This window comes from Eubalaena glacialis, chromosome 4 (assembly GCF_028564815.1).
Source record: "Eubalaena glacialis isolate mEubGla1 chromosome 4, mEubGla1.1.hap2.+ XY, whole genome shotgun sequence".
NCBI classification, from domain to species: domain Eukaryota; kingdom Metazoa; phylum Chordata; class Mammalia; order Artiodactyla; family Balaenidae; genus Eubalaena; species Eubalaena glacialis.
The window spans coordinates 134540422-134567571 of NC_083719.1; the positions used below are offsets into that span (position 1 = coordinate 134540422).

General features: G+C 39.1%; 1 protein-coding gene across 3 annotated transcripts in view; it reads right to left on the minus strand.

The window, feature by feature from the left end:
• CLINT1 (clathrin interactor 1) overlaps positions 1-19716 on the minus strand; it is a 66639-nt gene extending 46923 nt beyond the window's left edge. For all 3 annotated transcript variants that reach the window (XM_061189919.1, XM_061189918.1, XM_061189917.1), the window contains exon 1: positions 19491-19716. In XM_061189919.1, the coding sequence (XP_061045902.1) occupies positions 19491-19531 (41 nt within the window). In that variant the 5' untranslated portion in view covers positions 19532-19716. The remainder of the gene's footprint in view (positions 1-19490) is intronic.
• Between the last annotated feature and the right edge of the window lie 7434 nt (positions 19717-27150).

Below are 27150 nucleotides of genomic sequence, written 5' to 3' on the forward strand. Positions count from 1 at the left end.
ACCAAAATTAACATCACTACTGAGCAACATACAGAAACTGTTTTCCCCCTGAAAAGGACACAGCATCACTTAATGTAATTTTCCAGCTCAGAATACATAACCTGAGGAAGTATCAGCTAAACTTAAATTGAGGAATATTTTATAAAATAACTGGTCTATAACCTTCAAAAGTGCCAATGTCATTTTTGTTAGGAAAGAAAGGTTAAGGAACTCTTCATTAAAGGAGAGTAAAGAGTCATGACAATTAAATACATGATCCCGGATAGAATCCTGTACTGGAGTGGGATAACTGGCAATATTGGAATAAGGCCAAAGGGAGATAAAATTATTGTTTCAATGTTAAATCTTCTGAATCTGATAACTATATCATAGCCATATAGGAGAACAAACCTTGTTCTTAGAAAATACACACTTAAGTCTTGAGGCAAAGGGGTCACGTAACCTACTTTCAAATGGATCAGATGAGAGTGTGTGTGCGTGCGTGTGTGTGTGTGTGTGTGCGCAGACAGAGGGATAAAGACAGAGAGTAGAAGAGGAGGAAAATGACAAGCAATTATGGCAAAATCTTAAAAATTGGTGAATATGGATAAAGGGTATACAGGTATTCTCTTTACTATTCTTAAAACTTTGATTTCAAAATAAAAAGTTATTTAAAAATCTGCCTCACTGCACAACACTGTGAATGTGCTAAATGCTACTGGATTCAACACTTTAAAATGGTTAATTTCATGCTATGTGAATCTTAACGGCAATAAAAAACATTTTTTTTCCTAAAACTACCCCTCTAAGTAACACAAATAACTTGGAACAAAGTCAAACTTCATGAAAGGATTGATTGGTTTATTTCTTTTTCATTTCAAGCTGTCATTTTCTTGATTCTATAATTTGGAGAACATTTATTTCAGTGTCAAATTAGGCAGTAAACTAGCTTTCTCAAGTGCAATCATTCCTCCATTAAAGCATCGAAGAGTTTTGATAGAGTGAACACTATACATTATGCTTTTAGATATAGAATGCATCAGTTTTAATGTAAAGGAAGTTTATCACAGTTAAAATGCATTATGAAATTTAGGCTCACCTGACTTTTTATAATTAGTATCATTCTATTTTATAATTCAATTATAGTAAAAAAGAACTATTAGTAACATAGCATATGCAAATCATTCTTTTGGTACACCAACTACCACACCCCCTCCCCCAAACCATGTTAACATGTCAAGCAATGTTAAGTACTTATATGAGTAAAAAATCCTAAAGGTTATAAACATTTCACACAACTTATAAATAGGCCAATCACACCCTCAAGGACTCTCTTAGGATTATTCTAGTTACAAAGTTCTCATGAAAAACAGTAATCTATTACCATTTTTTTTTAATGACAAAAGTTAATAAAAGCTAGCTAAATGTTATATTTAGATACAACAGTAATGTTCTATTTATGACTCTAAATAACTAGGACACCCATTCCCACTTGTCAGAAAAACTTTTAGTTAAATATTTAGCATAAAGTATTTATTTGAAAATTGTTCTGGAAATACCAGTCATTACAAATTCAACTATATATCTTATGACACACGTTAACAATTCAAGCACAAGTTCCTCAAATGCAACTTCTAATAAATTTTGAAAGCGTAAGCTCCTGAGGTCCATATTTTTTTAAAGTATGGGAATATTATTCCTATTCAACAACCAGAAACAGTCCTTCTCTACTTTAAGCAGCTTCAGACTTGCATTGTTCTGTGTGTAAGTTTAATTGTGAAACAATCTTTCCTATTGCTGACAGTTGCTTAAGGTCACTTGCTCAGGTTACTTAGTAAATCAATTTTTTTTTTCCAAAAAAGAAAGGACAGTGTGATGTTTTTCTTATCAAGAGATGTCATATGCTAAACTGGTTTCAGAAGCAAATCAAATATCGCAGTGTATTAAAAAAAGAGTATAGGGGCTTCCCTGGTGGCGCCGTGGTTGGGAATCCGCCTGCCAATGCAGGGGACACGGGTTCGATCCCTGGTCCGGGAAGATCCCACATGCTGCAGAGCCACTAAGCCCGTGCACCACAACTACTGAGCCTGCGCTCTAGAGTCAATGAGCCACAACTACTGAGCCCACACGCCGCAACTACTGAAACCCGCACGCCAAGAGCCCGTGCTCTGCAACAAGAGAAGCCACTGCAGTGAGAAGCCCGTGCACCGCAACGGAGAGTAGCCCCCACTCAACACAACTAGAGAAAGCCCACACGCAGCAACGAAGATCCAACTCAGCCAAAAATAAATAAATAAATAAAATAAATTTATAAAAAAAAAAAAAAAAGAGTATAGCATAAGAATTGTTAGCATTATAAATCCCAATTCTAGTTTTTACAGGTATGATAAAATAGTAGCTACTAAAATAATAGTAAAAATTTTACTGTTAAAGGGGTTTAAAGTTTATTAAAATTTTTTGCCAACTTTTAAATTCCTACTCTTTAGAACTAATCTAAGGAATGACAGTTTTTGTTCACCTATATCTTTTAATTTTAGGTTACACCTTTTTAAAGCTATCTCATAATGACCAAACAAAACAAAAGAACAAGAATTTATTGAGAATACAATGGTAAACCTTTTCACAATATATTAACTCATTTAATTCTCTCAACATTCCTGGAAGGTAGACCTTATGCCCATTTCATACAGAAATGCACAAAAAGTCTCTTGACTTATGATGTCTTCCCTCAAATTACTCCTCTCACCCCTCATTTAAAAATAAAACTGAAACCCAAAGAAGTTTGCTCAGCTTGGGCATACTCATAACAAATTATCTTTTAAAATATGTGGCACTCTATTTAAAATACCCTATTAAGGTAATTTTATTAACTGTATTATGAGACTCCTCCAGGAAAAAAAATCTAAAAGAAAGTACTAAAATTAGTTAAGCTTAAAAAAAAGCATAAAACCCTTCTAAGAGAATGAGAAAATTATGAAACATCCTGCACTGGGATAATATGTGAAAACTACATCTTTGTAGACACAAATGCTTGACGTTGTACAGTTTGATCACATCACTTATAGATGTTTTCACTTCTATGTGATTAAGTTCAGATGCACTGCCAAATATCAAACACTAACTAAAAGTATATAACTAAGAAATCCTATCAATAGAATAATAAAATGAGAAATCCTGCACCTCAGCAGTGATAAGTTTGTAAAACTACCTGTAAGTGAACTCAAATAATTTAAAATTTTAAAATAAAATTTAAAACTTAAAAATATTAAGTAAGTCAGCAATAGTTTTTTCCCCCATTTTCATCCATGATCGATTATACTTAGATTTACTCAAATGCATTTCCAAATCCCAAAAACTAGGCTCAATTTTTCTGACATGAAAGAAATTGTTTCCAGAACCTCACTACTAAAATTTTGAAGCCTATATAATTTATTTCCCCTCAAACTCAAACACAAACCACCAAACATCTACACTTTAAATTATTTAATCTGGACTATTTGATTGGGGTAGAAGGGGGACCTCCCTTTGCAACAGAACAGCTTCTTAGACAGTATTCAGTAATGTCATCCTCTGCTTGGAACCATTTGGGTGTAGGTTCTTATCAGTGATCCCACATCGTTTGACCTGTGTTTAAGATTTTTCACTCCATGTTTGATTCCTTATTTGGCCTTATCCTCCTTGCAGCAAACACATATTTTGAAATACCAGGATCTATCTTTTTCATTAAGCCTTTGCTCCGTCTTAATTGTTCTTTCCATTCTCTGAATTTCTACAGTATACATACCTATACCCCAAATTGAGATATCATATCATCTTATATTATTCTGTCTTTTTCATGCGCTTGTCATGTGCATCCACTTCACATAATCATAAGCTGCTATTGGAACCATAAGGTGTGTCAGTCAGTTTACAGTACTGTACAGCGCTTGTGGTAGATATTTAATAAGCACTCACTGAAAGATCCTTATAAGATATGGCGAAGATTAGTAAGGATATCAGTAATGTATTTTCAGTTATTATATACCATTTAAACATTTACAACCTATGCCAAAAACACACTCCTTGGATAGGTACATAACGAACTAAGGAAAATTATTCCCAAATTATCCAATCTGAGCATAAGAAAAATTGGGAAAAGTTGTATATAAATCAGAGATTAATAAGACATTAGCACTACAGGCACAGCTAAATGACCACAATATAAAGATCAAAAAATTGTGTGAAACTTATTAAAGTTGTGGAAGCTACAACTACAGGGGACTAATTCTGAACCACATACTACAGCTCATGACTGTCATGACATTTTTTTTAGGATTAATTACAGTGAGCAAGTTCATTACAAGAAAAAAAAGATTTCCTTTTTCACCTACAACTGTTTGCTTCTCGATCATTGAGGGGCATCCTACTTACATTATTCAGAGTATTACAAGAGGCCAGAAAAATTTTCTTTTATGACTGGTACATATACGGAAAAAAGGAATAAACACTCATTGAATTTGGTTCAGAAGCTTATTATAAACTTTTTTCAAGTAATGTTTAACTTGTTTAAGGCATACACTAGTAATTCACCTCTATTACAGTGAATAATGGCTTGTACAAGTTAGCAAAAACTGTTAAATATATGTTCTGAAAGCAGACACTGGATTTAAATCCAGACTCTATTTTCTAGATGTGTTACTTCGGGCAAGTTTCTGGACTTCTCTGTGGTCATTTTCCTCAACCACAAATTGAGAATAACAATAATGTTGTCACTATTGTTCTTGGCACATGACAAATGCTCAATAACGATTTGTTTTTATTAGAAATATCTGTACTTAAAAGATTTCCTCAGTAATATAAAACAACTTACCAAATTTAACATACTCATTCAAAAAATATTTATTGAACACCTACTGTATGTCACACACTGTACTTGGAGTAAGTAATATAGCAGTAAACAAAACGAAGTCCCCGCCCTCAAGGAGCTTATATCCCAGAGGCAGCAGACGGATACATGTAAATTAAGGAAGCAGAGGGGAGAGTGGCGTGTGTGAATGTGGGCATTTTATACAGACACAGAACACTGAGAGAAAGAGGGAGAGTGGTGGTGGATGAGGTCAGAGGGGGCAGCAGAACCAGATCAAGTAGAGGCTGGTAAGCAGCAAAATAACAAGTGGCTGGTGAGTTCTGAGCAGATGTGAGTTAAAACTTAAGAGTTTTAAAGAATCACTCTTGTTGCTGTGTGCAGAACAGATTATAGGATTAAAATTTTTATTTGGCTTCATGAGAAATGAGCCACACTTCAGAAACCCATTCAATACCAAACTTATAACTATAAACCAAACATATCAAACTAAGGATATTATTTTTAACCATTATGGTTTAACTTCAAATAAAAAGTTTTAATCATAAATCTTAAGTCACTTTTAAAAATTACAAGTGATGAATATGCACTGTTCTTTAATGATTTGCTAAAACTGCATAGAAACAAATAGCAAGAAAAACAAGAAACTGAATTTTAAATATATGTCTTCTTTCTACTATAAAAATAAAAGCTACCTAAGGGAATTCCTGGCAGGCTAGTGATTAGGACTCCATGCTTTCACTGAGAGGGTCCCATTCAAGCCCTGGTCGGGGAACTAAGATTGGGTAAGTCATGTGGCATGGCCAAAAAAAAAAAACAACCATATCTGGACGAGAATTTTTTGAGTGAAACATTTTTAAATGCATACATACACATTTATCACATAATGGTGAGTTTGTGTGGAAGTTATAAAAAAATTATTTATATTAGAATTAGGTAGAACTTACTCTCCTAAGAATTTCTAAACTAAATACAACTCATATGTCAAGAGAAGACACTCCAAAATAATTGGCTAACTAGACTTCTCTTAAGTACAAAACGCTCTTGGCTATTGTTGCACATTAACAAAATCACTCATATTTACTACAGTCCATAGTCATGAGGAACTATCAATACATGGGAATGCATGTTATTTTACCTGTATGAAATTTTCTGGCTAAAGGGCTCTGGTAAGCCAAAAGAATTTCTTGCCAATTTGGGAGAGTGTATTGAAAAACTGGAAAGCACACTGCAATGTGCTTTCCTTATATATACTGCTCATCCATTATCAGAGATTATGAATTGGATATCACATTTTAGAGGATTCTTTTTCTTGATTTTGTTCAGTTTCTTTAAGGATATACTGTCAACTTCAAATTGCCCTCATAAAATAAATCTTTTTATATTTTAGAAGAAATATTTTAGATTAGCAGCATCTTTAAAATCTTGAGAAAATACAAAACAAGCTGAATAAAAATTAGCAGATGGAAATGCAATATGTCCTTCCAAAGACTTTATTCCTTACTTATGTCTTTTGAAAGAGTTATTTCTGTAATATGCTTTACAATATTAAAGGCATTTGTGATTTGGTGAACACAACATAAGGCACACATTACAGATAATTTTATAAGTTCTCCTATACATTGCTTAACATGTCTATTGAGGTGAATATACATTGAAAATGACGATTTATGGATTAAGACACAGCTCTTACATACTTGGAAATAATCTACTCTGACATTTTCTTTATTCCTTCAAACACTATATTCCTTTCATTTTTTTCTACACGTTATAAATTGTTATAAATTACTTTTTTAATTACACAATAATGACAGTGTTTCAAGACTTTATTTTATGTCAAGTGCTATGCTAAGTGTTTCACATAAATATAATCCTCACAAGAACCCTGTAAAATAAATACCATCCTATTTTATAGATGGGAAAGTTTGGAGATACTGTCCCAATCCCCAAGATCACTATTTCTTAGTGGTGGACCTAAGATTTCAATCCAGTTCCGATCTCTGAACCACAAACTTCTTCCCAGATCCAGTAAACATCACATGGAGGTGTCTAAGTATAAGAGTGTGTATAGGACTTCCCTGGTGGCGCAGTGGTTAAGAATCCGCCAGCCAACGCAGGAGACACAGATTTGAGCCCTGGTCCAGGAAGATCCCACATGCCGCAGAGCAATTAAGCCCGTGTGCCACAACTATTGAGCCTGCAAGCCACAACTACTGAGCCCACCTGCCACAACTACTGAAGCCCATGGGCCTAGAGCCTGTGCTCTGCAACAAGAGAAGCCACCACAATGAGAAGCCTGCGCACTGCAACGAAGAGTAGCCCCCGCTCACCACAACTAGAGAAAGCCTGCACGCAGCAACGAAGACCCAAAGCAGCCAAAAAAAAATTTTTTTTAAAAAGTGTGGATAGCTAGCAAATTACTATAAAAATATACAGATGGGACTTTCCTGGTGGCGCAGTGGTTAAGAATCCACCTGCCCTGTTGCAACATCACGCCAGCCTCGGCCGCAGCAGGCTCGCTCCGCATTCTGTACCCCTCCCTCCCCCTGGCTTGAGTGAGCCACAGCCCCCTAATTAGCTGATCCTTTAACCCCGTCCTGTCTGAGTGAAGAACAGACACCCTCAGGCGACCTACAGGCAGAGGCGGGGCCAAATCCAAAGCTGAACCCCAGGAGCTGTGCAAACAAAGAAGAGAAAGGGAAACTTCTCCCAGCAGCCTCAGGAGCAGCGGATTAAATCTCCACAATCGACTTGATGCACCCTGCATCTGTGGAATACCTGAATAGACAACGAATCATCCCAAAATTGAGGCAGTGGACTTTGGGAGCAACGATATACATATATTTTTCCTTATTCGCTTTCTGTGAGTGTGTATGTGTATGCTTCTTTGTGTGATTTTTGTCTGTATAGCTTTGCTTTTACCATTTGTCCTAGGGTTCTGTCTGTCCATTTTTTTAAATTACTTTTTAATTCTTTTATTTTTAATAATTATCTTTTATTTTAGTAACTTTATTTTACTTTTTTTCTTTACCATGTGGCTGACAGGGTCTTAGTGCTCCAGCTGGGTGTCAGGCCTGTGCATCTGAGGTGGGAGAGCCGAGTTCAGGACATTGGTCCACCAGAGAACTCCCGGCTCCACTTAATATCAAACGGCGAAAGCTCTCCCAGAGATCTCCATCTCAACGCTAAAACCCAGCTCCACTCAACGACCAGCAAGCTACAGTGCTGGACACCCTATGCCAAACAACTAGCAAGACAGGAACACAACCCCATCCATTAGCACAGAGGCTGCCTAAAATCGTAATAAGGCCACAGACACCCCAAAACACACCACCAGATGTGGATCTGCCCACCAGAAAGACAAGATCCAGCCTCATCCACCAGAACACAGGCAATAGTCCCCTCCACCTGGAAGCCTACACAACCCACTGAACCAACCTTAGCCACTGGGGACAGATACCAAAAACGGGAACTACGAACCTGCAGCCTGTGAAAAGGAGACCCCAAACACAGTAAGTTAAGCAAAATGACACGACAGAAAATCACACAGCAGATGAAGGAGCAAGGCAAAAACCCACCAGACCTGACAAATGGAGAGGAAATAGGCAGTCTACCTGAAAAAGAATTCAGAATAATGAGAGTAAAGATGATCCAAAATCTTGGAAATAGAGTAGAGAAAATACAAGAAACGTTTAACAAGGACCTAGAAGAACTAAAGAGCAAACAAACAGTGATGAACAACAAAATAAATGAAATTAAAAATTCTCTAGAAGGGATCAATAGCAGAATAACTGAGGCAGAAGAACGGATAAGTGACCTGGAAGATAAAATAGCGGAAATAACTACTGCAGAGCAGAATAAAGAAAAAAGAATGAAAAGAATTGAGGACAGTCTCAGAGACCTCTGGGACAACATTAAACGCACCAACATTCAAATTATAGGGGTCCCAGAAGAAGAAGAGAAAAAGAAAGGGACTGAGAAAATATTTGAAGAGATTATAGTTGAAAACTTCCCTAATATGGGAAAGGAAATAGTCAATAAAGTCCAGGAAGCGCAGAGAGTCCCATACAGCATAAAACCAAGGAGAAGCACACCAAGGCACATATTAATCAAACTATCAAAAATTAAATACAAAGAAAAAATATTAAAAGCAGCAAGGGAAAAGCAACAAATAACATACAAGGGAATCCCCATAAGGTTAACAGCTGATCTTTCAGCAGAAACTCTGCAAGCCAGAAGGGACTGGCAGGACATATTTAAAGGGATGAAAGGTAGAAAACTACAACCAAGATTACCCTACCCAGCAAGGATCTCATTCAGATTTGACGGAGAAATTAAAACCTTTAAAGACAAGTGAAAGCTAAGAGAATTCAGCACCACCAAACCAGCTTTAAAACAAATGCTAAAGGAACTTCTCTAGGCAGGAAACACAAGAGAAGGAAAAGACCTACAATAACAAACCCAAAACAATTAAGAAAATGGTAATAGGAACACACATATCAATAACTATCTTAAATGTAAATGGATTAAATGCTCCAACCAAAAGACATAGACTGGCTGAATGGATACTAAAACGAGATCCCGTATATATGCCGTCTACAAGAGACCCACTTCAGACCTAGGGACACATACAGACTGAAAGTGAGGGGATGAAAAAAGATATTCCATGCAAATGGAAATCAAAAGAAAGCTGGAGTAGCAATTCTCATATCAGACAAAATAGACTTTAAAATAAAGACTATTACAAGAGACAAAGAAGGACACTACATAACGATCAAGGGATCAATCCAAGAAGAAGATATAACAATTGTAAATACTTATGCACCCAACATAGGAGCACCTCAATACATAAGGCAAATACTAACAGCCATAAAAGGGGAAATCGACAGTAACACAATCATAGTAGGGGACTTTAACACCCCACTTTCACCAATGGACAGATCATCCAAAATGAAAATAAATAAGGAAACACAAGCTATAAATGATACATTAAACAAGATGTACTTATTTGATATTTATAGGACATTCCATCCAAAAACAACAGAATAAACTTTCTTCTCAAGTGCTCCTGGAATATTCTCCAGGATAGACCATATCTTGGGTCACAAATCAAGCCTTGGTAAATTTAAGAAAACTGAAATGGTATCAAGTATCTTTTCTGACCACAAAGCTATGAGACTAGATATAAATTACAGGAAAATATCTGTAAAAAATACAAACATATGGAGGTTAAACAATACACTACTTAATAACCAAGAGATCACTGAAGAAACCAGAGGAAATTAAAAAATACCTAGAAACAAATGATAACAAAAACACAATAACCCAAAATCTATAGGATGCAGCAAAAGCAGTTCTAAGAGGGAAGTTTACAGCAATACAATCCTACCTCAAGAAACAAGAAACATCTCAAATAAACAACCTAACCTTACCCCTAAAGCAATTAGAGAAAGAAGAAGAAAAAAACCCCAAAGTTAGCAGAAGGAAAGAAATCATAAAGATCAGATCAGAAATAAAAATGAAAAAGAAGTGAAAGAAACAATAGCAAAGATCAATAAAACTAAAAGCCGGTTCTTTGAGAAGATAAACAAAATTGATAAACCATTAGCCAGACTCATCAAGAAAAAAAGGAAAAGACTCAAATCAATAGAATTAAAAATGTAAAAGGAGAAGTAACAACTGACACTGCAGAAATACAAAGGATCATGAGAGATTACTACAAGCAACTCTATGCCAATAAAATGGACAACCTGGAAGAAATGGACAAATTCTTAGAAAAGCACAACCTTCCAAGACTGAACCAGGAAGAAATAGAAAATATAAACAGACCAATCACAATCACTGAAATTGAGACTGTGATTAAAAATCTTCCAACACACAAAAGCCCAGGACCAGATGGCTTCACAGGCGAATTCTATCAAACATTTAGAGAAGAGCTAACACCTATCCTTCTCAAACTCTTCCAAAATATAGCAGAGGGAGGAACACTCCCAAACTCATTCTACGAGGCCACCATCACCCTGATACCAAAACCAGACAAAGATGTCACAAAGGAAGAAAACTACAGGCCAATATCACTGATGAACATAGATGCAAAAATTCTCAACAAAATACTAGCAAACAGAATCCAACAGCACATTAAAAGGATCATACACCATGATCAAGTGGGGTTTATCCCAGGAATGCAGGGTTTCTTCAATATACGCAAATCAATCAATGTGATACACCATATTAACAAATTGAAGGATAAAAACCATATGATCAACTCAATAGCTGCAGAAAAAGCTTTCGACAAAATTCAACACCCATTTATGATAAAAACCCTCCAGAAAGTAGGCATAGAGGGAACTTACCTCAACATATTAAAGGCCATATATGACAAACTCACAGCCCACATCGTTCTCAATGGTGAAAAACTGAAACCATTTCCACTAAGATCAGGAACAAGACAAGGTTATCCACTCTCACCACTATTATTAAACATAGTTTTGGAAGTTTTAGGCACAGCAATCAGAGAAGAAAAAGAAATGAAAGGAATCCAAATCAGAAAAGAAAAAGTAAAGCTGTCACTGTTTGCAGATGACATGATACTATACATAGAGAATCCTACAGATGCTACCAGAAAACTACTAGAGCTAATCAATGAATTTAGTAAAGTAGCAGGATACAAAATTAATGCACAGAAATCTCTTGCATTCCTATACTCTAATGATGAAAAATCTGAAAGGGATATCAAGGAAACACTCCCATTTACCACTGCAACAAAAAGAATAAGATACCTAGGAATAAACCTACCTAAGGAGACAAAAGACCTGTATGCAGAAAACTATAAGACACTGATGAAAGAAATTAAAGATGATACAAACAGATGGAGAGATATACCATGTTCTTGGATTGGAAGAATCAACATTGTGAAAATGACTATACTACCAAAAGCAATCTACAGATTCCATGCAATCCCTATCAAACTACCAATGGCATTTTTCACAAACTAGAACAAAAAATTTCATAATTTGTATGGAAACACAAAAGACCCCGAATAGCCAAAGCAATCTTGAGAAAGAAAAACGGAGCTGGAGGAATCAGACTCCCTGACTTCAGACTATACTACAAAGCTACAGTAATCAAGACAGTATGGTACTAGCACAAAAACAGAAATACAGATCAATGGAACAGGATAGAAAGCCCAGAGATAAACTCACACACATATGGTCACCTTATTTTTGATAAAGGAGGCAAGAATATACAATGCAGAAAAAGCCTCTTCAACAAGTGGTGCTGGGAAAACTGGACAGGTACATGTAAAAGAATGAAATAAGAACACTCCCTAATACCATACACAAAAATAAACTCAAAATGGATTAAAGACCTAAATGTAAGGCCAGACAGTATAAAACTCTTAGAGGAAAACATAGGAAGACCACTCTATGACATGACAGCAAGATCCTTTCTGACCCACCTTCTAGAGAAATGGAAATAAAACCAAAAATAAACAAATGGGACCTAATGAAACTTAAAAGCTTTTGCACAGCAAAGAAAAACATAAACAAGACGAAAAGACAACCTTCAGAATGGGAGAAAATATTTGCAAATGAAGCAACTGACAAAGGATTAATCTCCAAAATTTACAAGTAGCTCATGCAGCTCAATATCAAAAAAACAAACAACCCAATCCAAAAATGGGCAGAAGACCCAAACAGACATTTCTCCAAAGCAGATATACAGATTGCCAACAAACACTTGAAAGAATGCTCAACATCACTAATCGTTAGAGAAATGCAAATCAAAACTACAATGAGGTATCACCTTACACCAGTCAGAATGGCCATCATCAAAAAATCTACAAACAATAAATGCTGGAGAGGGTGTGGAGAAAAGGGAACCGTCTTGCACTGTTGGTGGAAATGTAAGTTGATACAGCCACTATGGAGAACAGTATGGAGGTTCCTTAAAAAACTAAAAATAGAACTACCATACGACCCAGCAATCCCACTACTGGGCATATACCCTGAGAAAACCATAATTCAAAAAGAGTCATGGGGGCTTCCCTGGTGGTGCAGTGGTTGAGAATCTGCCTGCCAATGCAGGGGACACGGGTTCAAGCCCTAGTCTGGGAAGATCCCACATGCCGCAGAGCAACTGTGCCCGTGAGCCACAACTACTGAGCCTACGCGTCTGGAGCCTGTGCTCTGCAACAAGAGAGGCCGCGATAGTGTGAGGCCCGCGCACCGCGATGAAGAGTGGCCCCTGCTTGCCGCAACTAGAGAAAGCCCTTGCACAGAAACGAAGACCCAACACAGCCAAAAAATAAATAAATAAATTTATTAAAAAAAAAAAAGGAGTCATGTACCACAATGTTCATTGCACCTCCGTTTACAATAGCCAGGACATGGAAGCAACCTAAGTTTCCATCGACAGATGAATGGATAAAGAAGATGTGGCACATATATACAATGGAATATTACTCAGCCATAAAAAGAAACGAAATTGAGTTTTTTGTAGTGAGGTGGATGGACCTAGAGTCTGTCATACAGAGTGAAGTCAGTCAAAGAGAAAAACAAATACCGTATGCTAACACATATATATGGAATCTAAGAAAAAAAAAGTTATGAAGAACCTAGGGGCAGGACAGGAATAAAGACGCAGACGTTGAGAATGGACTTGAGGACATGGGGAGGGGGAAGGGTAAGCTGGGACAAAGTGAGAGAGTGGCATGGACTTACAAATACTACCAAATGTAAAACAGATAGCTAGTGGGAAGCAGCTGCATAGCACAGGGAGATCAGCTCGGTGCTTTGTGACCACCTAGAGGGGTGGAATAGGAAGGGTGGGAGGGAGACGCAAGATGGAGGAGATATGGGGATATATGTATATGTATAGCTGATTCACTTTGTTATAAAGCAGAAACTAATACACCATTGTAAAGCAATTATACTCCAATAAAGATGTTTAAAAAAAAATTAGTAGAAAAGAAGGAAAAGAATAAAGAACATTGTCACCAGTCAGAAGAAACAAACAAAAAAAAAAGAATCCACCTGCCAATGCAGGGGACACGGGTTCAAGCCCTTGTCCGGGAAGATTCCACATGCCGCGGAACAACTAAGCCCAAGCGCCACAACTACTGAGCCTGCGCTCTAGAGCCCACAAGCCACAACTACTGAGCCTGTGTGCCACAACTACTGAAGCTCGCGCGCCTAGAGCCTGTGCTCCGCAACAAGAGAATCCACCGCAATGAGAAGCCTGTGCAAAGCAACAAAGACCCAATTCAGCCAAAAATAAATAAATTAATTAATTTAAAAAATATATATAGATGGACAAACACACATAATTAGACTAAACAGTGAAAGCTCATATGAAGTGACACCTTAGGGGAAAAAAAAGAATGAACAGTTAAATACATTGTCCCAGAATGTTAAGTAATGTCAGCTGAGACTAAAGAGAGCTAAATCTTTATACATAAGACCCATTACAAGTACTAAAAATGTACTTTGAATCTATGAAGTAGTCTTGCTGCCCTCCAAATTGGAACTTGAATTTATCAAGTGAGTAGATAAAATTACCAAATTGCAGGAAATACAGAGGTTAGAGAAACACTTAAACAACCCTATGGGATCCAATTAGCAAAAACCAAACTGAGGAATGTACAAAAAACTCAGTTTCTTTAACACGTAAACCTTAAGAGGGAAAAAAAGAAGACAGAGATTGAGCCTACACATTAAAAGAATCAAGAGATATACCCACCAACTCAGAAACATCAAAGAGGAATCATGAGGCAAATGAGAAACAAATGCTGACTGGGCATTTGATATCAAGTAATCATCCTTTTTAAAAGGTGTGATAATGGTATTATGGTTATGACTAAAAAAAAAGTTGACTATTTTTGGAGATTGATATAGATGAAATGATAGTGTCTGGAATTTGCTTCAAAATAATACGGAGTGGGGGTGGTAGGCAGAGGCACAGATAAAGCAAGACTAGTCAAACTGCTGAAGTTAGGTCTGTGTACACAGAGGTTCATTACAACAGTCCCTCCAGTTTTGGATATATTTGAAATTTTCCATAATAAAAACCAAAAAGTAAATTCCAACTAGACAGATCTAAATATTAAAGATAAGACAATAAAATTTCTTCAAGACTAAAAAAAGTTATTTAAGCTGCCTATACTCTTCCTTTTTTTCTTAAAGGAAATATTAAATAAACATTGGAAATAAGTAAGAAAATAATACAAGAGCATAGAAAAAGGTTCAACTGTGGAGCCATACTGTAAAACCTAGGAGTGAGTACTATTAAGTGGTACTTAAAATAAAAAAGGCCAAATACTTTGAGTGGATGCATAGTAAACAAATGAAAAACTACTTGAAAACAGGAAGGGCACAGGAAAACGTAAGAGGCAGCTAAGAGCTTTTTAAAAGCACCTTGCCAATGGTACTAAACAGACTAATTTGAACTATAGAAAATCACTACTAAGAAATGCTGGCAAAGATAAAATCATCTTTCTTTGCAATTAAATTCTTAATATCTACTTGTGTCCAGTTACTAGAAGAAAGGAAGGATAATGAATTTACTGTTTCAGCAATAACAATTGGTTTAAAGAAAAGTTGATAGGGGGAGACTAGAAAGCTGAAAATCACCTTTGTTTTCAAGTTCTAAGAAGCAAACTGAACAGAGATTTACTGGTAAGATAGGGAAACAGGGGGAACATATCCGAGGACTGAAGTGGAAAACCAATGATAGTTCAAGTGCACCAATTTGCAGTGGCAAATTTCTTGAAGGCAGGTATTGTATTTTTCAAGTTCAGAAAATACAGTACTATTCCAATAAATAATAAATGTATTATCTGTTGAAATAACTGAATGAAATATTTTCTATAAAAGCAAAGGGTTCTCCCTCTGGGGTCAGCTAGACTAGATCGGTAGTTTCCACAGTTCTATTACATTATGTGACCATTTAGAAACTAAAATCATGCAAATAACACCAACAAAAATCAGCTTACAGGGGAAAAAAAAATGCAAGCTATGCTTAAGAGAATAACTTAAAATGGAGTATCTATAGTAGTTGCCTTAGGACCTTGGCCAGCCCTGTTTGAATCACTATCATAAAAAGAATACAGGCCACTGATGAAATAGATTTACTGTTAATATTACTCCCTGCATGAAAGAGAAGGATTGGCTGGGCTTGAACAGTAAGTAGCAGTTTGACTGACCATTACCAGGTTACCTTCACTGCATTTCCAAAATTTGAAGAAAAAAGACAACAGAACTGTAGCAACTTTCAATTTATACCATAAACAGGATAACAAAATATAAAAGTGTTCAATTTTATTACAGCCTCAAGTAAAGGGAGGCAGGTCAAAGGATGACAATGGTCAAGCTTTTTCCCAGTTGGTGGGAGTGGTGCCACTTATCCTTTCCTGCCACCGCTCTCTTTAATGCAACTCGAGTACAAGTGGGAGGAAACTGGCACTCCAAGCTCTGGCTGGCCTATGGTTTTATCTGCTTTTCCTCAGTTCCACAATGTTCTGCAAAACAGAGCCATTTAATACCACCAGCAGGTGCACCAATTGTGGAAAATATCTCCCCAACCTTCCATAAAAGTCTACAAAATCTCAAAAGCCAGTATTTGAAACATATCATCATACTTAAGAACTGCCACCATGCTGGATCTAACAGTAGCTCCAGAGGACACATTTTGAAAGACCACATTTTTCTTTCTGAAGTAAACCTCAATGGGTAGGGATATATGCTAAATAAAAGTCCTAATTTTCCAGAGTCATGGGTTGCACTTATTTACTGCATAAAGCATTTAAATATAACATTTATTGATTGCCACATTTAAACAAAATTCCTTTTTCAGCTGAAACTGTCTCTGGAGGATAATAACTTTCTAAAATTTATCTGCTCTTATGAAATATTTGCTCTGTTTTTTTGCCCCCTGATAGAAATTCATGCCTCCAATATGCCAGCGAAGTTGGAAAAAGTCTTACTCTAGCCCAATCCCATCAATTTAAAGATAAGGAATCCAAGGTCTGGAGAGTCATGTGATTCTGCCTCAAATCAGACATACGGCTAATTTAAAAGGCAGTATCAGAATCTGAACCCAGGTCTCCTAAACCTCTAGCCAGTGCTCTATCATATAAAGCCTCATTTCTATTCAACAAAGCTCTCAGAGCAGTCCTTAGTCACTTCATTGTTTCCTCATTTGCAAGTTTCCTCATCACCTTATCCCCTTGATAATCAGAACAGCGGTTCTATGGATCTGCTTCACCTTCATTATGGCAATTTAAGGTGAACAGTCTAAATGCGCACAGTGCCACAGGTACTGGTTCTGTAAAATGCTTTCATATGGGGGGAAGAATTTCTTCTCTCCTGCCAGTGAAAGATGAAAATTAAATTCTGAGTATTCATCAGTAAAATAACCTCATGTTGTAATCCTAATATCATGTGTCAGACACCCACGAAAGCTTTAAAAAGTCCTTGGTGGCAACATTCTTACATGTTCTTGAATAACCTGGTTCAAGTCTCCATTCTAAATTGGGTAGTAAAAAGGAAGAGAGAAATTACTTTTCAACAGCAGCTCTTCCATTAGATTGACTTGATAACTATTTATGTGACAAATTTAACCTGAAGCACTTGAAAATTAGTAACAAAGGTGATAAAAACAATATGAAACGAACAATTAAAGCAGAAATATTGCCTTGATTTGTCTCCTGAAAAATGTACAGTCTCTTCACATGTTTGAGTACTACAGATTTAGTCCCCTAAGAGTTTTTTTTAGTGGTTTTTCTTCCACTGTCCTCTGGCTAAGAAATAAAGAGATAGTTTTGTAGAGACTTTTGGATTTTTAAAGACTATTTAAGCTGGTATCCTAGTCTTACACCAAATATTAAAAAACAACAAACGAACCTGGATCTGAAAAAAAAACACATGCTTTTATTTTATCTTTGGAAAGCAAAGGTTATATAAATAGCAAAACAAACCTAAAATAAAGGACTGAGAACTTAACGGTCAAATAAATAGTTGATAAAGCAAAATCACCAAATCACTTTTCAAACATGGAGCTTCTCTCTTAATGAAGTTTAATCTTACTCTTGATGCAGAACATCTGCTATAGTTATCAAAACCATACTGATCTAAACCTACTGTATTAAGGGCTTTATATGCTAAGTCCTTAGCCTTTAATTCTCACAACAACACTCTAAGTATCTATCATTATTTTCATATTGCACCTGAGAAAACTGGGGCACTTAAAGGTTAAGTAATCTGCCAAGGTTACAGAGCTTGAATCCAGCTCTGCAGGTTCACAAACCTCTGCTCCTTAGGCACTCAACTGCCTTCTTGGTAGCACAGAAAACTTGAAAATACGGTCAGACTCTAAATTCTATCTGATGTATTACCCAAGCCACTGTGAATTTTTTTCTTATTGAAGTATAGTTGATTTATAATATTAGCTTCGGGTGTACAACAGCGATTCGATATTTTCATATATTATACTCCATTTAAAGTTATTATAAAATATTGGCTATATTCCCTGTGGTGTACATTACATCCTTGGATCTAATTTATTTTATACCTAGTAGTTTGTATCTCTTAATGAATTATTTTTTCTGGGGTCAAGAAAGCCTCAAGAATTTGCCATCTACACTTCCTGATTTTAGGTTGGGTGAGTGGCACAAATGAAATGTTTTTGTCACCACACATTGCATCATCACTAAACTCCAAAAGGAAGGGGAAATTTCTTAAACTTTATTTCCTGCTGGCCTAGCAGACCTTACTTAACCACTGTTATATCTATCTGATACACTCAATTTAAGTGTAAGATACTAAAGTTACCACTTAAATCTTAAAGAAAATCAACTATATATTAGTCATTTTACCTGTCAGGGAAGTTAAAAGTAGATCAACAGGATATAAACCTGGGTTGTTTCCTTCTTTAGGGGAAATTTCTTGTTAATTCAATGACTTGTTAATTAAACCAAATGGAACAAGTGGCCCTCCAAAAATGAAGTGTAGTGGAAAAGGAAACAGAGGAAAAGAATCACAGTAAGCTATGTGGTGATCTACTCTCACTGATGTTAGAAAAGCGAAGGATGAGTCTCCTCTTGAGTAACTTCAGTCTGACCACAGTGGCCACTTGTTACACCTACCACCCACTCCAACACTTCAGGTTCATTAGGAATTAAAAGAAACCCAGAAAGGTAAAGGACACCTCCCGACCAGGCCTAAGGTCTCTGCACCACACTCTGAGGTGCACAGAGAGCCAGTGAAGTTGAGTCCTCCACGCTCAAGCTTTCGCTGCTGCCCAGGAGGCAAAGCCCAAAGCCTGGGGCCAAGACAGCTCCCCGGCCAGGGCACTGACCCATCTCTAGACAACCCCGCCCCCTCCCCGACCAAAGTGTCTGTGCCTAGAAGGGTGGGGGTAGGGGCAGGGTGAGGAAGGCCTGCTTAGGAGAGAAGGGAGGTAGGAGGATGTTTCGAACGAGGAAGGGTCCCTTCCCAGACTGGCGGTTCGGGACGCGGCCCGGGGCCGAGGAGACTGCCGGACGGCGCCATGATGGGGCCGGCCGAGACGGGGGGCGTGACGCGGGAGACCCCGCGCGCAGACCCGGCTCCCCTTTCCCCCCGCCCCTCCCCCGAGTGGGCCTCGGCCACAACTGACCCCCGATACTCACGCTTTGTCCACCAGCTCCCGCACCTTCCACATGTTCAACATCGTGCCCCGAGCGGGCTGAGCCGCCACCTCCCTTTCCTGTTCCCCACGGACCCCGGAACCCTTCCGCGCCGGGACAGATCCAGGCCGGGGTCGCCGCCGCCGCCTCAAACCCCCCCAGTCAGCGCCTTATCGTGCCACAGCCGCGCCGCCGCCAGTGACACGTCGAGACGTGGGGACAGAGGCGCTGCGTGGAGCGGAAGTGCCCGACTTTCCTCCCGCTGCGCGCGGGGCACGCTGGGACTTGTAGTTCTTTGAGCGCGCCAAGTGGGCCAGTTAAGCTGAGAGAGTTGCTGAGGTAAGATTAGTAGGGTTCCTCTTAAATTCTCGGGGTTCTCCGCACCCCTCCCCAGCCCCCTGACCCACAGAACCGGAAACTCTTAGGGGTGGGGTCGGCAGTCTGTGCTTTAACAAATCCTCCATGCTCACGTTTCAGAACCACCGGTATAGAATCTCGTCACACAAACTTGTTTTTCAAATATAAAGCATTGTTATGTTATTAATAATGATTACATATAAGGAAGTGTGATTGGTATATGTATTCCTCATTGACAGAAGCAACGCTGTATTTGGTTCCAAGTGTCCAAATATACTTCCTTCCCAGGGCTTTAGTTTACATCCTTGTAAATTGAAGAGATTGTATTTTAAAACCTATCCCACTCTAATTCTGTGATACAGTGCTCTTATATTTAGACAGCTACTTGATAAAGCTCAGAAATTCAGTTCACACTCCCTGGGAAACTGTATAAAAATAGCAGTACAACACTATGACAGGCCCAAGAACTTGGCAGGTGTATATTCTTAAAGCGTAAGTATACATCTACACTGCATTCATTGTTTTATTGCAATTGTCGTTGTCACTTTATTTTTCACTTACTCATTTTTGACAGTGTTCATGTTAAAGCCACAAGTAACCTTAAAGTTCATTTGGTCCAACTGCTTAAATTTTATAGTTTTTTCATTCTACAGATTTTTACTGAGCATTTTCTATGTGCCAGGAGTGGGGAATACAGCTGGGAAGAAGACAGACAAGGCCTCAGCTCTCTTGGATCTTAAAGGTCCTTTGGAGGAAAACATAGTAATCAAGGGAACATTTAAGATAATTGCAGATAGAAAGTGCTTGAAGAAAACAGAAGATAATGTTATGAAGAATGATGTTAGAGGAAAATAACATTAGGGAGTATTTAGGGCCTCTTTGAGGAGTTTTTTTGGCATGAAGGATCTTAGTTCCCCAACCTGGAATTGAACCTGCACCCTCTGCAGTGGAAGCCTGGAGTCATAACCACTGGACCGCCAGGGAAGTCCCCTGACGACATTTTATTTAAGCTGAAACTTGAATGATAAAAAGGAGCTGGCAAAAAACAAACAAACAAACAAAAAAAACAACTGCAAGAAAAGAGTTCCTGGTGAAGGGAACAGATGAAGACTCTGATTCACAAAGGAGACCTGAAATTGATTGCTGCTAGTCATGAAGCTAGGTAACAATGATCCCAAATCAAGAATCTAGAACATGTGACCGCTTAGTTAGTTCTTCAGGTCAAATCACCCCTTCATATTGCATCCACTTAATAACTGGAAGCAGTTCTGAAAAAGGGTTTCAATAAGACTTTGGGATTTCAACAAGACAAGCAAGTTGAAAGAATTGCCAGGCAGAAAAGTACAAAAAGCAGAAATCAGGACAAAGCTATCTGAGAGCTTTGTCAAGCTAGGATTGCTCAGGCAGACAGAAGTAAAGTGAGTTGGAGAGTGGGTGGGGAGGGGCAGGTAAAGAGATAGGCAGAGAAATGGGGCTTTCGAATGAGAAGTTTGTGTTTCGTGTTGAAAGGACTGTCCAGCTCAAGATTCAAAGGGTGGAACGTGGCCAGGGGAGATAAGAAAGGGAAACTGCTTTCCATAAATAAGAGCTCAGCAAGTTAACTTTCAAACAAGCGGGTTCAGGGTACACCAGCAGAATGAGCCTGGCATAAAAATAACCACCTTCCCCGCCCTCGGCCTGTTTGCACATTCATAGTAATTCATAGTCAGCTTCACCAGAGTTACCCAGAGTACAATGCTGTTATCTACTTTGCCTGATCCAACAAGTTTGAAAGTGTCTAGATTTATTCCAGAGTTGCCACCTGTGGTGTTTTCACAGTTGACCGATGCCATCTAGAATATAACACAAAAAACCTGCCTGTCTACCTTTGATTTAAGAGAGCCCTTAATGGACTCAGAAGAACCAGACAAGGAGAGTTTGTTAAAAAGTGCTGTGGTCTCTAAAGACTAATCATTTGCATTTTAACAAAGTGTTCCATTTTTGCCCTTTATCTTGCAAGTTTGGGAGCAGTTTCCATAGTAACTTCTTTGTGGCAATTTAAATGTGTCCACAGTAAAAAAATAAACAAGAAAAAGTCCCACCGACCCCTCTTCAGGAAAACATATTTTTCACTAAATGGGCTTTTAAGTAAGGCCAAACCAACACAAGGTTTGAAAGCAAATGTACTCAGCAGTGTTATTTATGTGCGAGGAGCAATTGTAAACACTGCTTCTCTCCTATGGCTGGCTCCTTGGTGTTTCCTTCAGAGGAGTTTGATTCCTAGTACAGGGCTGTGGCAGCCACGGGAAGGCTCTGGCCAGATCTTTCTTCAAGAGAACCAGTTGAGAGGAGTGTGGATGACCAGCAGCTCCGACAGCCACTTCTTGGGGATCAGCCACAGCATTTATGCCAAGGCTGTGCTGTCATTGGGCTGCTCCCAGGCAATGACTGAGCAAGGTGTTTTGGAGTGAGGCTGTTTCTGCCCAAAGCAGGACTCCTCTGCTGGGCCAGCATTGCCTTGGGCTCCCCACTGACCTGGCCCACATTTCCTCAGAGCTTTGCTGCAACTGGACAGATTCTCTTCCAACCCAATCTTCCTTCTCCTTTCTCTCTTGACAGAACTTCCTTGTAGTCTGAAACTCTTCCCACGTACTCCTGTTCCTTCTTCCATTTATCCTTCAATAAATCTCTTATACTTCTAATTCCATCTTGGCTTTTGCTTCTTGCAGTATCCAAACGGACACAAGAGGCAAACAGTTGTACCTTGGTTTCAGTATTTGGCCCAGTGAGTGTTGTTTTTGATCACACCTAACTCTTCCTCTCTAGAAGTCAGGATACTTGGTTTCGAATCATATTATGAGGGTTGCCACAAGAGCTATGCAGATTATATATTGCATGACCCCAGGGGCACCATTTATGTGGACTACCACGAACTGTCAGACCATTAACCACAGACAGGAAGTATAAAGTAGTGGTTAAAAAGTGCAGATTTTGGACTCAGACAAACCTAGGCCCAAATTCTGTATCTGCTATTCAGTAGCTTGGTCATTCTGAATAAGTTAATTAAACCAGTATAGCATAGTGGTTGTGAACTGGGACTCTGGAGCCAGATTGCCTGGGTTTGAATCTTAGTGTTGCTGCTTACTAGCTATGTGACCTTGGGGAAATTATTTGACATCTTCGTGACTCAGTTTTCTTATCATAGTGGGGATAACAGAAACCTATCTTAAAAGCTTTTTCAGACAGTTAAGCTAATGTTTAAAAAGAACTTAGAATAGAATCTAACACAAAATAAACACTCAGTAAATGTTACTGCTACTACTACTGCTGCTAGTAATTGTATTAATCTGTAAAATGTATTCAATATTGCAAGTATTTATTAAGCTCCTACTATGTTGCAGGCACTGTGCTAGGTGGTAAGGTGGTAGATGTATAATTGGAGATAAAACAAATAGTAAACAAGCAAATAGATATGGTAAACATAGTAAATTCAAAGTGATGTGCTGAGGATTGAATGAAGTAATACATATAACTCATTTCACATTGGGCCCTGCATGTAGTAAGTGCTCACTAAATTCTACCTCATCATTATTATCAAATCCCTTATGTGGATCTCAGCTTTTATCCTTATAAGCTGAGGGGTTGGTCTATCAGAATATCCTAAACCTAGCCATACATCAGAAATCCCTGCACATCTTTCAAAATTTCAGATTCTCTTTCCTAACCTTTGAGTTCTTGATTCACTAGATGTATTAATCCCTATACTTTCGGTCACAGATGACAGAAACTCTCAAAACTAGCTTAAGCAAAGCAAGAGAATTTGTTGACCCAGGAGACGGAGGAGTTTGGAGATAGAATTTGCCTCAGGAACTTAGCAAATATGGTCAGAACTCTCTCTGATTTTCATTTTCCTTCATTGCAGATAAGTTTCTTCTAGTTGGCAGGAAATAGGGCTACTACCGTGTGGAGAATGGGTTGCATTTGTTTCGATTAGGCAACCAGTAGGAAAGGGACACTTCAATCTTTCATCCACTGAGTCTAATAGCACTGGGAATGACTGATTAGCCCAGTTTGGATCATGTACCTATCTTGGGGCCATGCATTATGGAATTGCTAGTCCTAGGAGAACCATGTAGAGTGGGGAAAGAAAAGTTCTCTGAAGAAAGCCATGCCTCGACAGACAAAAGCAATAGTTATTTACTACTGCAGGTCTAAGGTAGGGTCTAGAAATCTGTATTTTTAAAAACCTCTTAAGTGATTTTGCCAGGGCTTGGGATGCCTTGGGTTAGATGACACAAGGTTCTTTCTAGCTCTGACTTTTTTTTTTTTTTTTTGGTCCACATCACACAGAAGTTGGGTTGTGGAGAGCAGAAGAGAAAAGAGTGCCATGGGGATAATTGAAAAGAAAAAGAACCAATGAAGAAGGAAGGAGTTAAGTGGAGCCGCAGCATTGTGCAGCAGGTAAGCTGGTAGGAGGGCATGCCCTCGCTAACTCTCTGTTCTGCTGACAGTTGGGCTCTTCTTGGCTGAAATTCAGTCTCCTTTCAGGGCTGTTAGAGGGCTTGGGTGGACCTATTCAGAGAGCCTGGTAGGTTCTCTAAAGGGCTAACACATTCCAAGTCCTTCTGCAAGAATGCGCAGGTGCTGGCAGTAGGTGAGATGGAGGCAGAAGTGCTCTTGGAATCATTTTCCTGCCTCCTGGGATGCTCTCTCTCCTTCTGTCCCCTGACCACAGGCGAGCCCAGAGTAGATGTGCTGCTCCCGGGGGCTGGGCCTCTGAAAACTCTATTCACAGGAATCCAAGTTGCCGTCAGTGAAGCAACTAGGCAGCCTGTGACTGTGGGAACTGATCCTGCTTTGTCAAGTGAGATTCAGGAGTGAATTGGGTGGATGTCAGAAAGGATGGGCTGGCTGGTTTCTGAGGCAGGGTCTTTCTGGATAAGGGCAAGTGTCCTGGGAAAACCCCCAGGTGTTCAGAGTTCACAGGAGGCTTTGCTGGTCCTTGAACTCTTTATCAGTTCATTAAAAGAATTGTGCTCTAGTGGAAGAGCTCACTGCAGTGGACATCAAAAGAGTCTGATTGAGAGACCACTGTTCTTTAATAAACAGAATGAATGTGGGTAAAGACTGGAGGTGAGGGGAGAGGTCAGTCAGCGCAAGACGTGCTTTTCTGGTAGGAAAGAGTTGACATTCAGTGTTTATAGAGCATCTGCAATGTGCAGTGGGGTTAAATAGTTGACTAAAACCTGTTGTTACCCAAGGGGCTTATAGTCTAATATGGAAGATAGACTTATAAACAAACAAGCAAAAACCAGAGGGAGGTGTTTAATGAGGCAGTATAATGGGGGCGGGCGTGGGGAGGAAGGTCAGAGCACCGGCTGTGCTATCAGTGGGATATGGTTCACAACCCATAGCTGTGTGACCTTGACTAATTTCCTTGACCTCTCATGCCTTGGCGCCCTTTCTGGGTAAATGGGGCTGAAAAGAGTCCCTGACTCTTAGGACTTTGTTGTGGGTGGTGAATGAGGTGACATACATTTCTAGCATGTAACAAGGACGCATTGACATGTAACAAGGACGGATTAAATAAGATCTGTTATCATTGCTAAACCGTTTGTATTCAGAGATCATGGGTGACATGGAGAGGGTATTATAACAGGTTCATTAAGTGTTTAAATAAATATGTGTTTGGGCATTTACCCCATTGCCAAAATCATCCTGTGAAAACAGACACAAATTCCTGTTCTCATGATGTTTAGTCTGAGGGAGTAGGTGGATGTTAAACAAATAATGCTGTGGGAAAGCTATCATTGCACACGATGAAGAATGCTGTAGAAGAAAAGAACAGGGTGCTATGAGAGAATGTAACGGTGGTGTTTCCTGAATATGGGATAGGGACAAGGGCCGGGAAAGGCCTCTCTGGGAAAGTGACATTTAAAGTGAAGGTGGAAAGATAATTTTGAGCTAATGAGGTGGAGAGGGGAAGAGTATTCCAGATAGAAAGAACAGCCTGTACCCAGGCCCAAGGTAGCATGCATCTCGGCATGTTCCTGGATGTGAAAGAAGGCTCAGTGGTGAGGGTGAGGGGAGGGAGAGTGGTCAGAGATGAGCTGGGGAGGTGAGCAAGGGTGTGCTGGTGATTCGCCTGCTCGATCCACTTTCCAGGGATTTCTCTGCCTTGCTCTGTGCCCTCCTGACCTCTGTGGAGTCCATCACCTGCATTCTCATGGCTTCTGGTTTCCAGTTGGGTTCAGCCAATGTTGTGAGGGTGGATCAGAAAACGGGGGGAGAGATATTTCTTTCTCCTTCCTGCCTGCTTTAGCAACAGGGTTCTGGCCCTCTGTGGCCACTGCTGGTGTCAGGTGGCCCCCCTTCCATGGCTCCAGCTCTAAGTTTCCTTCCCTTTTCTCTTCAGGCTTTGTGTGGCAATGTTTTCACCCTGAAGCTAACTCCTGGGTGCTTCCCCAAATGATGTGCGTTTCCTCACCCTGCCTGCACGGCTGTAAATTGTCCCATTGCGGTGTTCTCTTCAGCTAAACTCTGAGTGTGCCAGTGTCTGCTACTGGGAACCTGACTGATAAAAGGAGTTACACTATGGAGGGACTTGTATGGCAAGTTAAAAACATGGCCTTTTAGATTTCTATCTGCAGTGCAAAAGAAGCTACAAACATGCTTTAGTCACTTCCTTGTCACTTTATCTTCTTCCTGCTACCACCCTGTTTCTCTGCTCCCTTTAACAGAAAGCTGTCTTCTTCACAAATAGGCTCCTCATCATTACTTCTGAAGCCACAGTTGATTACTTCTTCCTTCTCAAAAACTCCCTCTCTCTTAGCTTTCATGACCCCACGGTCTTTTAGGTCTACATGTCGACTCCTTCAGAAACCCTTTGTTCCTCTCCCTGGCTTGTAGATGTTGAGGGGCTGCCTAGGGCTTCTCTCCTTCTCCACTGCCATCGTCAACCATGATCATTTCTCATCTGAACTACTGCAAATGCTTGCTAATTTATTCCTCCAAGATCTTTTTGAATCATAAATCAGACCATGTTACTACTTGCACAAAATACTTTATTGGCTTCCCATGGCACTTCGAATCCAAACTTGAACTGTCTGAGGTCCATCCCTGGTCTAAACAGCTGTATCCTGGAGGATATACTGAAACTGTGACCCTCTTATGGGTTAAGACTCAAGGTCGATTCTGAGAAAAAGGGTGCTAAAATCTGTCATTGACAGTGTGGCAGTACCCCTTTTTTTAACACTTAAAAAAATATGTTTATTCCAGCCAATCCTTCCTAGAATAGGTCTTCATGGTATTGACTGGATTTTTATAG